At 41.4% G+C, this 13,945-nt stretch overlaps 2 protein-coding genes and 1 pseudogene across 8 annotated transcripts in view; all 3 read right to left on the bottom strand.

Moving 5' to 3' along the window:
* Nucleotides 1-742: 742 nt before the first annotated feature.
* LOC311146936 (yjeF N-terminal domain-containing 3-like) lies at nucleotides 743-4,404 on the bottom strand (annotated as a pseudogene). Its single transcript, XR_014615607.1, has 7 exons — nucleotides 4,346-4,404; nucleotides 2,679-2,775; nucleotides 2,483-2,590; nucleotides 2,264-2,377; nucleotides 1,927-2,071; nucleotides 1,450-1,659; nucleotides 743-756 (listed from the first exon to the last, which is right to left on the bottom strand). The product of XR_014615607.1 is annotated as a yjeF N-terminal domain-containing 3-like (transcript).
* A 1,482-nt stretch (nucleotides 4,405-5,886) lies between these two features.
* LOC311146570 (NADH dehydrogenase [ubiquinone] 1 alpha subcomplex subunit 13-like) lies at nucleotides 5,887-9,728 on the bottom strand. Its single transcript, XM_084183088.1, has 5 exons — nucleotides 9,583-9,728; nucleotides 8,102-8,180; nucleotides 7,919-7,990; nucleotides 6,350-6,419; nucleotides 5,887-6,145 (listed from the first exon to the last, which is right to left on the bottom strand). The coding sequence occupies exons 1-5, from the start codon at nucleotides 9,674-9,676 to the stop codon at nucleotides 6,026-6,028; spliced, it is 435 nt and encodes a 144-aa protein (XP_084039214.1). The 5' UTR covers nucleotides 9,677-9,728; the 3' UTR covers nucleotides 5,887-6,025.
* A 1,733-nt stretch (nucleotides 9,729-11,461) lies between these two features.
* LOC311146889 (transcriptional repressor p66-alpha-like) overlaps nucleotides 11,462-13,945 on the bottom strand; it is a 56,366-nt gene continuing 53,882 nt past the window's right edge. For all 6 annotated transcript variants that reach the window (XM_084183507.1, XM_084183510.1, XM_084183509.1 and 3 more), the window contains exon 10: nucleotides 11,462-13,678. In XM_084183507.1, the coding sequence (XP_084039633.1) occupies nucleotides 13,542-13,678 (137 nt within the window). In that variant the 3' untranslated portion in view covers nucleotides 11,462-13,541. The remainder of the gene's footprint in view (nucleotides 13,679-13,945) is intronic.

The following is a 13,945-nucleotide window of genomic DNA, read 5'->3' as shown; positions in this document are numbered from 1 at the left end:
CATCACAAAACATGAACACTGATAAATGTAACAGCTCAAATTTATTTTGGCAAACTTAACACCATGTTACATCTTGTACAGTAACTCAATAAAATCTTTGAAATTGGTGTATATTAAACCAGAATACACTATATACTACAATCCCTTGAATGTGTAGTACTTACTATAGAATGTGGTAGTATACTAGAATAGACTACAGTATTTAATTTGCATATAGCCTGCCCCTTCCCCATATTGCAATTTGTGCCACCCAATAAGTGAAAAACCTACATACCAAGTATAGACCACATTGTTTTCCCTACAGGTTATAGAAAAGAGCAGAAGCTCAACTGTCTGTTCAGACCCATGTCCTACCTACTACACAGGAGGCTTTCTCCTTCAGGAAACCTATGGTAAAAGTAAAACCCAGTGCTTAATTTGTAAATTGGTAGGTGCCTGAAGAGAGAGAGAGTGGGGTGACCTGGGGATCTGTGAGGTACCAGAACGCATGAAAGAAATCACTTTTAAAATGAAGCATTGCATTATCGCTTTTGCGTACTGGTATAGAGCAGAGAGGCGCTTGCAGATGGGGAACATCTTTGGTGGCCTAGGGTCTGGATTTTTATCAATGCATTTCATACAATTCTACATTTTAGATGACTGGAGACTTTAGCAGAATCTTTGTTAATACCTCACCAATGATAGAAATGACAGGCTATACTTCGACTCTGAGATCAATGAAAACGACATTGTCTTGAATCAATCAATAGCTTAGGTCTGTGGAGACACGTACAATATGAGGAAATTATAGTCCTAAAAAAGCTTTCCAGTTTCACTGACTCACCCAATGACTCGCAGCACACTCACCTGTGAGGGCCGATGCGCTCGTGCCAAAAGCTTATCTCTCGTTTTACTTTGTAAAACAATTCTCTTCTCAATAGGTCTATTTGGAAGTTGATAACTTGGTAGCCTACAGACAGATTAGTCTTCTCCTTTCAGCAGGATCTGTGTTTTTGCAGAAGGCCTGTTTTGGCTGACAGTATATGACTTTGGCAAATGTATTTCCATTTATCAGGGGTGCTGCGGCACCTCCAGCGGCTGTTTCTATAAGGAAATAAATGATTAAGTGTAACGCTGGAGAGATGAGTTTCATGCTCATGTCTATCAGAGCAGGGAGAGAGATGAAAGAAAGTGAATCTCATTCTAGTTCTGTGAGATGGAGGCGCACTTCTCTCTCACACCACAGTGATGGCCACGCGTTGGTCTATATAGGCTACAATGTTGTGCAAACCATAAACCCGGGCCAGCCCAACACGAATCAATTCTTAGAATATCAGGCACTGTTTTCACATTACATTTTTTAGGGGGCAGCCAGAAGAATTACAGAGGAGCAATTTGAATTAACTCTGCTTTAATTATAATTTTTACATTGCGAACAGTGAAAATAATGTTTAATGTCAGGAGAGGTACTGGATCCTGGCAAATGGGTTCCGGAACGAAACAGTCCAAAACTGAGCGGTGCTGGATCCTGTCCCGGCAGGATCCGGCTCAAATTAAGCACTGGTCCCACCAGGTAATGTGTCCCACTGAAACTGACAGCACACTTCTTTGGTGCCATGAGGGAGATAAGCACTGTCGGGTTTATACAGTCGACATTGGCCTCTTCCTCCTCGTCCCACCCTGAAATCACACCGATAAGAGGTAATCAATTAGTTTATCCAACGATATATGTCTGAGTTTATCTTATACTGTACTGGCAGTAAAAGAACACATCACGGCATCATCAGACAAGTCCATGGTATCAGTCCAACCCTATCAAATAACACTAACCTTGGATAGCTTTTTAGGCCCCTGGTAATCCTGCAGGTATATATCATATCAAGCATTTTATTATTGATTAGGCTGTCTTGATGCTCTCAGCCAGGTTTGTGTATATGTTGTGGTCACCTGAGGGGATGTCCACGCTGGCGATGGGGATGCTTCAGTGTCTGAGGGAGCGCAAGATGTGCTGTAGGACTCTATCAGATGGCTCTGTCTCCGGCCCCAAGATGGCATCCACCCCCAGTTTATATGCATAGTTTATAAGTTGCACCTGTAGGACAAGACAAATACATGTCAGTCAGACCACTAACAAGTAGAAATGCATTCACACAAAACTGTTGTGTGAACATTCCTCATTTTAGTCTCTAGTTTCTGTTCCCAATATCATGGTACGGTATGTAATCGGCCAGACAATAAAAATGAACCTTGGTTAGCGTTAGTTGATTCATAGTAGTTCCCTTACCTCTGCGGGGAGAAATGAGAGGAAAGAGATGTCAGTTCTTTCACACTGTACTGTAAAGTCCCGGTGCATGGCCAGAATAGAGCGCTTAGGGTAGTACACCGTGGGTATATAGTCCTGACACAAATACAGAGATAAGTGGAGAAGAAGAGGGACTGGGTGTCAAGGAAGTACCTTTTAGTTAGTTCAGAAAAACACGTGCTCCACTGGCACGTTACTCACAAACATGCGTAGGTGGCAAGTGCAGGCCAGGCCAATAAAGCCATTCTGACTGGGACCACAGATCACCAAGACCGTAGGATGCCTCTTTAGGGAACTCAGGGGGAAGGCCTGTACACGAGAATGAAGTTGTATATTCATGTTATTCAATTCCCTAGTTCAAAACTACCCTAAATAGGTAAGAAGGGACAGCACAGACCTTGCTGATAGCGATGGCACAGGCATGGCCCCAGATTTCCATCAGCTGCTGCGGTCCAAAGTGATTCTCTCCCAGCAACTCTGCTGCCTCCTCATTACTGAGGGAGAGAGAGATCAGGAGGAACAGTTGGAGAGATAGAGATCACTTAAGTGTCCTTTAGGAGGTAAAACTCTAGAGGGGGGTGTTACAGTATATCACTGCTGTCTAATCAATGGCCACTGTGTGAGATCAGGAAGCAAGGAGCTGAACTTTCAGTGCATCCTGCTCTAATAGTAAGCTCTTAACAGCATATACACAGTGTACAAAACATTAGGAACAACTTCCTAATATTGAGTTGCACCCCCTTCTGCCCTTAGAACAGCCTCAATTCCACAGGGATGCTTGGCCCATGTCGACTCCAATGCTTCCCACAGTTGTCAAGTTAGCTGGATGTCCTTTGGGTGGTGGACCATTCTTGATACACAAGGGAAACTGTTGAGTGTGAAAAACCCAGCAGCGTTGCAGTTCTTGAAACACTCAAACCGGTGCGCCTGGCACCTACTACCATACCCCGTTCAAAGGCACTTAAATCTTTTTTCTTGCCTTTCACCCTCTGAATGGCACACATACACACTCCATGTCTCAAGGCTTTAAAATCCTTCTTTAACATGTCTCCTCCCCTTCATCTACACCAGGGATCATTAACTAGATACAGCCACGGGCTGATTTTTTTCTTGATTGGATGGTCAGGGGCCAGAACATAATTACAAATAATTTGTAGACTAAATTGACTGCAAGAAGCCCAAACAGATCATATTTGACTAAAACATAATTCCATATGATCACGTGTCTCTCTATTATGCATGGAAATACTTGGGAACAGATTTCCCAAATAAAACACTTGGAGCCGAATTCCTGGTGTAACAAAAAAAAAGTATGTCCAACATTGAAAATTTAATTGAAAAACATTTGGGGAGCTCAGAAAACATGGGGGGCAAAATAAAACGACCCACAGCTGCCAGTTGGGAAACCCTGATCTACACTGATTGAAGTGGATTTAACAGGTGACATCAATAAGTGATCATAGCTCACACCTGGATAGTCTGTCATGGAAAGAGCAGGTGTCCTTAATGTTTTGTATACTCAGTGTATATCCATTAGGAATGAGTTATGCTGGAGGGTATCTAGCACTGCTTCTTTGCCCCAGATTGGAAGCCGGTGGTGGGTAGGGGAAACAAAGGGGAGTGTGACATGGAGGGCTGGACTGCTGCAACTGGTTCCTCTAAAGGTTTCTTCCTCCATAGGGAGTTTTTTCTTTGTCTGATGTTGCACTAAACTTGCTCTTTTAGAGGTTTAGAGGATTGGTTAGGAATTCTGTGAAAAAAAATATTTTTAAACACTACTAAATTTGAATTAGATTGAAGGGCTGATTCAAAAGAGAACATCTAAAACCAGGTAAAGACCTCCCAACCCCTCTACTAATCCCTATGGGGCCACAGTAATCCTCAAATGTCACACAGCGGGATTATTCATAAAATACGATCAATCTGACACCTGTCTGTCAAAATTTTTACAAGAATATTCACATAAATACTTGTAACAGGAATGTGAGAATTTTTAGAGAATTACAGCAAATCATAATGTGGAAACAAGAGTAGCTACATGAGTGAGATGGTGTTCAGTCTCACCTGAGGTAGCAGAGAGGCTTTCTGGGCATTTCCTCCAGGTCAGAACAGCTGTAGTTCATCTTCAGAATGTGTGACAAATTGGTATTTTGTTTGTCTCGTCTCTCAAACTCACAGTGATGCACACCTCCTGTCTTGAGTGTTGATGCCCTTTCAGGACTCAACCTGGGTGAATCTGATTGGTTCAAAGTAAACAGCTCAGTCCAACTAAGATAAAGTAAGGGGTAACATACCGCTGGAAAGCAAAGCAGCTGGGAGGGGTATGTGGGTGTGTGCCATATGCAGGTACCTAGTTACCAATTTTCAAGATCCCACTGATGAACCGGACATCAAAGCATTGAGCTCTCTCACTCCATCTGCACACATAATGAAGCAGTGTTTCCAACAGAAGATAGGTGTGTCATCCAGAGACAGCAAGAGGCTGAAAAGAACTCAAGGAAAGGGCATCTGTCACAGGTTTTTTCTTTCAGTGTGAATGTTGAACATAGTATAGGTGTAGTGATCTTTGTTGAATGGGACAAAATAACCGAGAAAGACATTCCCACTGGAGCAGATGTAGGATCAGCCTTTTATTTTATTTAAATGTATTGTATTTTAAAACATACAATCTACCTGCAGTGAAGCCGCTCAACATTTACATTACATTCAGTCATCTAGCAGACACACCCATCCAGAGCGACCCACAGGAGCAACCAGGGTCAAGCGCCCTGCCCAAGGGCACATGGACAGATCTCCAGCCAAGTCAAATCGGGACCCAAACCAGAGACCTATCGGCCACCAACCCAAGCCCCCAACCGCCAGGCCAACCATCCGAGACCCCTCCACAGCTCCCCGAGAGCTGCCCCTCAACCATCCGAGACCCCTCCACAGCTGTCAACATCCTGGTCCTCAAATTAAACTGGATTACTTTCCTATTTATGTTATTTTTGTACCTCCGCCAGTTGATCCTTTATATAGGGCAGACAGACCAGTTCCCTACCTCTTGCCCCAATCTTAACTATAAGGAAATAATAAATAACATGCACAACTGGGTTAAGATCAGAGATGTTGGCCTGTTTGGACTGAATTTTAGTTGCAAATAGAGAAGCAATGTGTAGTTGACAGACACGGTTCTCCACATGACAGAGGCATGTCTGTTCTACACAACACATTTCTATAATGCAGCATTCTGTTACATAGAGTGTTCCTGAATAAGCTTGGAGATGGTCCATGCCTCCACTGACCAGTCAGGCTTCCTGTTGTAACAAGTGCCAGCACAATGAAGAGCATCTTAACACGGTGCAATTTCCACATTGCATGGACAACATCTTTGCCTATTCTATTGCATATTGTTATAAGGGAAGAATTGGGTCATGTGCTTTGAAAATGTGCTTACATGTTGGGTAGATTACACACTTTCACTAACCTGAAAAAATGTAATAAAAAGCATCACCTCTGACATAACCATGCAGGCCTGCCTATAGAATAGAATATATTCAAGATCCTGTTTATCCTGTAATATTCCTTCAGTAATTAAAATAAACAAAACCGACAGAGAATCAGTATGGGGTACAGAAAAGATAACTTTAATATAGAACATTTACAAGCTGTGTGGAGTTGTGGACTCCGGTCAACAGGGTACTGGCTGTGGCTGGTATGGTAGCGGAGGTGTACTGGAGTGACACGGTTGGACTGGGGGGGCGGCTACACGTACCACAGGAAGCCAAAGCGCTTGTGGAGAAGCTCTTCCCGGGGTCGAAGGTTAAACAGCTCCTCTGTGAGGGGGGCCACCCAGCGGTCTGTGTGGAAGACATTCTCGCCCACCTAGACGGAAACACAAGCACAGCTTAGTATTCATCATCACCGTAGAATAAGCAGCATTGCAGTTATTTGCTTTTCTTGCTTTCATTTTAGTGCAGATTCTAGAACATTTTGAACTAAAAACTACAATTTGCAGCTTCATGACAATTGACAAATAAAACAAACATCTGTCTGTCTAGACTGAAATGGAACCAAGCTTCTCTTTACCTTCCAGCCAGGGACATCTTTCATTACAACTGCTTCCTCCTCCAGATTCTCCCTCAGCATTCGTAGTTGCCTAGTGAGAAAAAAAATCTGCTAAATTCAGGGCTCCTAAAACAGATCATTCATGGGCAGTAGCTAGGTTTCCATCCAATTGGCGACAGATTTATGTGAATATTCTAAATTATGCATAAAGAAAATATGCACATTTCCCCACAGGTGGTGTGTTTCCACCAAATTGACTTAAAAAATCCTTGCGTGCCTACTCTGGTCTTTGCACGTTCGCTCTAGCCAACAGCTCGCAGATACAGTGCGGGTATGTGCAGGTAGGCTAGTCTACATGATGAGATTATTATGTATAAGAGTGAGAGTATTTATATTTTTCAAATGGCAGTCAAGCATCGACCATCATGTCAACAGAATAAAACCCTTGATATTTATTGGAAAGGAGCATCAAGCTCATCACCCGTGCACTTTCCCCACCATGTGAAGTTCCTCATAACTTATTTCATTGGTAGCCTAAACTGTTACGAGTCGTAACTCCAAGTTTACTTCGGTATGATGGTTATTATATCAATATTTGCACATAAAGGCGTTTCCACCACCATCTCTCACATAATTAATTTTACCAACATAAAAAGATCCAACCATGTCGAACGAAATTATCTGTCGGCATTTATAAAATTGTACCGAAATGTCCTGTTTCCATCACAATTGGCGAAATACATGTTTTATACGGTATGAATTTACTCGCATAAAAACTGGATGGAAACATGGTTCATGTTGGGTTTAGTTATTTGAACAGGTAATATATTACATATTCCTTGTTGCATTACTTTACAGTATTACTTTGTGTGGAATGTAACTTGTTATATTCATGAAAAAAATCTCACCGTTTGTCTAATGGAGGGAGCAAGGCGAGCCGCCAAAGATAGGCTACTTACTAACTCAGGTTTGATCACTAGTTTCTCCTTTCATCTGTGGCGCTGCTTTCCTGTGGTAGTCTACAAGTGCTGCGCTATCATATCGGCTGCTTCATTAGCCATATATACTGTAAGCAAAACATCTGTACAGATTTCCTCGCGAGCTGCCAGTTCTGGTTATAGACCTCACGCAGGCTAAATGGACCCATAGAGCTGTATAGAGTACATCCTCTATGGGCTTTGCTATCACAGAAGCGATGAATGGCAAAGATCAGAGATGCGCCCTCTATACATTTTCATGGAGGCAACTGTCATTACATTTCTCCAAACAGCCTTTCTCCACTTGCTCGAAAACTAAATGAGGAAACATGTCAAGATCGGATCATGCAAACACTCGCCCGGTAGAGATATTATTCTTAAAGTAAAGCACGCGTTAGTTGACAAAGTAACTGTAATAATTTTACCCAATTAGGAAAACGAATGCTTTACTTTACTCCCTTACTCATAAAAGTAATCTGATTACATAATGCGTTAACTCCAACACTGTTCATGGGCAAAATTGGTAAATCACCTTTACCCCTGTTGAAGTAGCCTTTGATTATCACGTGTGCATGTGTCTCGCTCTCTCTCTCAACGTTGGTGCTTTTCTTACCTCCGGTCCTGCTCTGCTTGCAGCAAAGGCAGAAGAGCTATCCTTGCTTCCAGCTCCTCAATCTGCAACCGCCTACAACACACCAGCAGAACATATAAGGACATTGACCAACAAGAACCAATCACAATGATCTGAATTGGTACAATGAATCAGTGACATTAACTGGATTATGGCAATTCTTACCTCCTCTCCCTGTTCCATTTGAAGAGTCTCCAATAACCGAAACACATGACACCAACTCCAATGGCGAGCATGCTATACCCTGAAAATGAGAATGTATATTAATTGTCGGCCATTTATTTCAGCAAGATAAGAATCTCCACAACCAATTTGACCACTAATGCAACTCGCCTAATCAGGTTTCCATCCAAACTTTTTATGCGAGTAATATCACTTGAATACACATTAGCTTTAAAGCGGCAATATGTAACTTTTTGGGTGACCCGACCAAATTCACATAGAAAGTTGAGTTATACATCTGTTATTCGCACTGAAAGCAAGTCTAAGAAGCCATAGATCTATTCTATGTGTGCTATTTCTATGCTTTCCATGCATAGGATTCATTTTTTAAAATCTTTTACTTTCAGTTTTGTACACCAGCTTCAAACAGCTGAAAATCTAATATTGTTGGTTATGGAAAACATATTTCATATCGGTTTAGATTGTACAATGATTCTCTACACTATACTTGCTAGTGTTGTCACAAACTGAAATTAGGCAAACTGTCATGAGCAGTGCTTGTGCCCATAGAAATGGTGGTGGTGGGGGGGGGGGGGGGGGGGGGGGGGGGGGTGAAAAAGTTTGGGAACACCTGATGTAGGCTATCCTACCTGCACTTTATCTGCGAGTTGTTGGCTAGAGCGCATGTGCCAATATACCAGAGTGGGCACACACTATATAACGCAACATTTTTTGTAGAGAAAACCATCAGTAGAGTTGAAAATGCGATGGAAACCCATTTAACTTGTATTGTTTTATTCGGTCCATGGGAATTTAACCGCAAAATGTATTGTTATGTGCACTACGTAATCATGCAAAGCCTTTTATCCGCAACAAGTCAATTTGATGGAAACACATCTCTGGTGGGAAAATGCACATTGGTTTTTATACGGATTTTTGAATATTCGCATGAAAATCTGTCGCCAATTGGATGGAAACCTAGCTACGACTGTTTTGTTGTTAGATCTATTAAGTTGAACTTGGACTGATCTGCAAATTGTTTACATTACTGCACCATGCATGGCATACATTCTAATAATGAAGCCAACACAACCCTAATTTTCAAACAACTGACAAGGGGGAATGCACATGTACAAGATGTTTCACTGATTAGACCTCATCATAAAGCTAGGCAACTGATTAGTTAGCCAGCTAACGTTAGCTAGCTAAACTAGTTGGCGCTATGCGGTGAAATGTTAGCGCTAGCAAGCTAAACGAACCAACTAGTTAGCAACTACACTTTGCTACATCGGTTGCCATATGAATAAAGTACAATACTGGGATAATAAACATGGCAACGACTATTTAACATGTAGAAGAAATAGCTAATATCACTAGCTAGCTAAAATATTAAACTTGTTAGCCACTAGCATTAGCGTCCTTGTTTGACTGTAAAATGATCTACTCAAAACTTCACCCATTACAAATATAACTAGTATACTGACCAGAAAGTCCCCGTTTCGGGAGATTTCTCTTGTAATCGACAGGGCCATAACCTCCCGGAGGAGGCATGTCCTGCTTCACCTTGGACGCCGCCATCTTCCACTCCTTCCCTTCTCCAAAACAGACCGGAACGTGACGGCTTTGACTAGGTGGTATACGGCTGAGCTATAAGGTATACAGCTACGACCGGAAGTGACTTTTTCGTAGAAGGTTACGCTTCGAACACACCGACTGTACTTTTGCGTTTTGCTACACCAGAAGTACATTCATTTCCAATGGAACGCTGCGTTTGCCTTACAGCAATGTGTTGCAGAGGCAGTTGCTGTTGGTTCTGTGTGGTGCAAACCCCAAACAGCAAGCAATGCATATGTAGAAGCACGGTGGCTAGGAAAAACTCCCTAGAAAGGCAGAAACCTAGAGAGGAACCAGCCTCTGAGGGGTGGCCCCTTCTGGCTGTGCAAGGTGGAGATTATAACAGTACATGGCCATTAAGGCCAGATTTTTCTCCAAGATGTTCAAACGTTCATAGATGACCAGCAGGGTCAAATAACAATCACAGTGGTTGTAGAGGTTGCAACAGGTCAGTACATCAGGAGTAAATGTCACTTGGCTTTTCATAACCAGGCATTTAGAGGTTGAAATAGCAGGTGCGGTAGAGAGAGAGAGAGAGTTGAAAACAGCAAGTCTGGGACAAGGTAGCACCATTTCTTTCAAGCCTTCAACACATACAGTTTGATGCATATGTTCGATAACACCTCGATCACACCGACAGCATCATTGCATTTTGGTACACCAGAAGTACATTATTTTCCAATGGAAATGGTAGCAGAAGGTGAATGTTGATCTTTTGTTGCACACATATCAAGATGAATCTGTACCATTTTGCGCAATGACGTTGTAGGTGTGATCGAGGTGTAAATCCAATGTATGCACCACACAGAACATACTGCCTCTGCAAGGCAATGCTGCAAGGCAAACGCAGCGTTCCATTGGAAATTAATCTACTTCTGGTGTACCAAAACGCAAGAACGCTGTCGGTGTAATCGAGGCGTTAGGATCATTTGTGCAGCAGGTTAGAATAATTGAGGTTGCAGGTTAGGAGAATTAGGTTATGTTAGGAAAAAGGTTAGGGTTAGGTAAAATGCTATCCTAACCTGCTACGAAGTCACTTTCGGTTATTGTTGTACTTCATCTAGCCACAACTGAGCGTGACATCATATTAGTCTACGGCGACAAGCCACAGGAGCTGAATGGGCTCTATCGCCCCCGGCCGAGCAAAAGTGTCATGGAAAATCAAGCCCTGAAAAATAATGCTATGACTGGCAGAATCAACAATTTAATGACACATTCCCACTAAATGAAAGGGTTCAAATTACTTGTATTTGTATTATTACTTCTTGGAGTTCAGAAACATTAAACCAAACCAATTGGACCATCAGTTTCCATGAAGGGATGGGAGGGTTACGCTTGACAGTGAAGAGCCCAAGCTACCCTAAGAAACAGGGAGGTTACTGGCGGTCAGTGTTGTGTAGGGGTTCTGTGAGCCAACTTCAGTTCTTGCACTGGGTGTAATGTTTTTCATAGTTCTCAGCGATGGCATCTGAACTAGCACTGAAAATGATTACCTAAACAATTTTGACAGCAGTAGACAGAAACCCAAACACAGATGTTAATTCATTTATAAACCACATAGCAGGCCTATGGAACTTTTACAGAAGAGAATTACAGTATTATAAAGAGAACAAAACTGAGAAGAGAGTATGAGACTGTACTTGAGGAAGTAAAGGAGCACTTTAGTAAACCCAGTTACCTCACCACAGGCCTGTCTGGGATACAAGTTATTGGTCCTGATGCCAAGCATACAAAATCAATGAGTGATTTCAATATAGGACATGTTTATTCTCTCCTCTGTCTTTTGTACATCCTCAAATCTGTTAAACTTCACCAAAGAGTTGCTGTACCTAACCAAGCTTCATGACGTGGCAACCAGAAACCTAAACTTGAGATGTACCCGAGCAGGTGACAATACCTGCAATGTAAACTTTTTTAAATCACCAGATGAGAACATTTTGTAAAATGACTGGTGTCATTGATTGCTACCGTAGGTTTGACCATATTAAACCAAATACGATCAATATTCAATTACTTTATCAGACCAATGATGCTCGTGTATTGACATTTGATGAGTCTTAACCTTTTCAGCAAACATATGGAAACTTTGATCAATTATCAAAACTGAACAAATTCACTAAATCATCAGTAAAATTGAAAATCGGTGCAAAACAGAGAAAAGATCTGGGATATGACTCCTGTGAGTCTATAATTTTTTTTTGTGTCATTTTTTAATTTATTTTTTATAATCTTGTGTCTTCCACTGAAACTTTGTTTGCATGTAATCAGACAGTCTTTATTATACCACTAGTTCTCTTTACAGACATGTTATTACACATATTAAGGGACAACTCGGAATTGAATAATGGAAAACCAAAGCAGAGGCTACAGACAAAAATATAATAAAGAGATCCTCTCTGTGTTCTGCTTATGTGAAACATATGAATGGAGAGAAGCACTGTCAAACTCTGTAAATAGCTGAATAACATACATGGTGGGGCAAAAAGCTTCACTTAAAAAAATAAAAAAATGTGTATGAGGCTATTAATTGTTCAGTTGTTAAAACCACAACATCAGGACAGGAATTGTTCATTTATACATCAGTCCCAAAAAATAACCAATAACTTACTGTAAATACAAAAAAAAATCAAAATCAACTGCTACTGAGGTTATGTACTGAAAACATCACTGCTCAGTTTTTCCTTTTAACTTAAAGGATCATTTTCCTTTTCTATAAGCAAATAGCATGTTATAGAAGGGTCTAGACACTTCTTTTGCAATTTCACTTGTTTTTGAGAAACTTACCCCAACAGCGATTCAATTCCTCATCCTCATTGTGCCGTACGGGGGCTATGAAAAAACATGAACAAATGCTCCAAAAACACCAAAGTCCTTTTAGAAACTGAAAAGCTCTATAGTGATGCAGGTCTTTAGATGTTGTTGCTCGAGTCGCAACAAAATGGAATATAACGTTGAGGATAAAGTTCGGAATGACACAATTTCATGTGTACAACGTCTAAAGTCCTGCATCACTATACTGAGAGCATTTCTGTATTTGGATGTTTTTGGAACATTTGTTCATGTTTTTTCAGAGCCCCCGTACTGCACAATGAACATGAGGAAGTGAATCGCTGGTTCGGGGTAAGTAAAAAAAAATTTAAAAAGGGAAATAGCAAAAGTGTCTGGACCCTTCTATAGAACATGCCATTTACATCAAAAATAGAGATTTGGTTCTCAGTTTAAGAGAATGTTTGTTGGAGATCATGTTTTTTTTTCTTTTATCTTTTTTTGGGGTACTCTTGAATATAAGGCAAACAGTTCAAGCTAGTCAGTCATTTCATCTTGAACGCACCCCAACAGTTTGTCTGCATCCCATTGCTGAGTCTATGATGACAGAATCGGCTCATTGTTCCGTCCAATAGGTAAAGAGCCATACATCGTTTTTATGATGGGATATCAACGCACAGTTGGCAGAACGCCAACATGAGTTCTTGAGAGAAAAGCAACATTCTCAAACCATCATGAACTCGCAGACATCATGGCTGACGAACATATTGAAGGAAGCCCTTTATGCTTTTTTTTTTCTTTTCTTTTTTCTCTCGAGTTCGGAGTAAATCGCTGTTTATGCACACTGATCAAACATCAGTGAACTTCATAAGAAACAATAGAGTTGAAAAACAACATATGAGAAACAAACACTATAAAAAAAAAAAAGGAGAATGTTTCTCCTAACAAGTTTGACGACTGCGTTTTCATAACTGTCCTCAGGGTGGGGCTGTAGACTGCATTGTTGGCATTGACAACAGTAGCTATTGGTAAAAGGTTATTGATAATGGTAATGAGTATGAGACTATTTCCATGTGTTAGCCGCCTGGGAAATGGAGCGCGAGGGGATCATGTCCAGGAGGTACTCTCTCTGGCGGGCGTCCACTGTGGACGAGGTCTTATGGACTGGCAGGCTGGGGTTCACATAGGCCATGGTCACACCTGCAGAGAAAGAGTGGAGAGGGGTCAGTCTCTGAATGGGAGGGTCCACTGAACAGAATAACACACACACACACACAAAACACGTCAATAACATTGATATCATAGCAGAAATAAGGAAACTGAGCATTGTGGACACAGAGAGCAGTCAGATGCCTAGTCCAAAAACAACCCCTAGCCTCTTACGCAGGTGTAAGCACTATTGTGATGCCTCCATCTAACCCTCAGATGGGTGTAAAGGAGCTTCAGCCATATTGCTTAAATACTTGT

Source organism: Coregonus lavaretus (genome assembly GCF_964263955.1).
Source record: "Coregonus lavaretus genome assembly, chromosome: 19".
NCBI lineage: Eukaryota > Metazoa > Chordata > Actinopteri > Salmoniformes > Salmonidae > Coregonus > Coregonus lavaretus.
The sequence above is the reverse complement of the archived record's forward strand: the minus strand, read 5'-3'. Positions and strand labels throughout refer to the sequence as shown.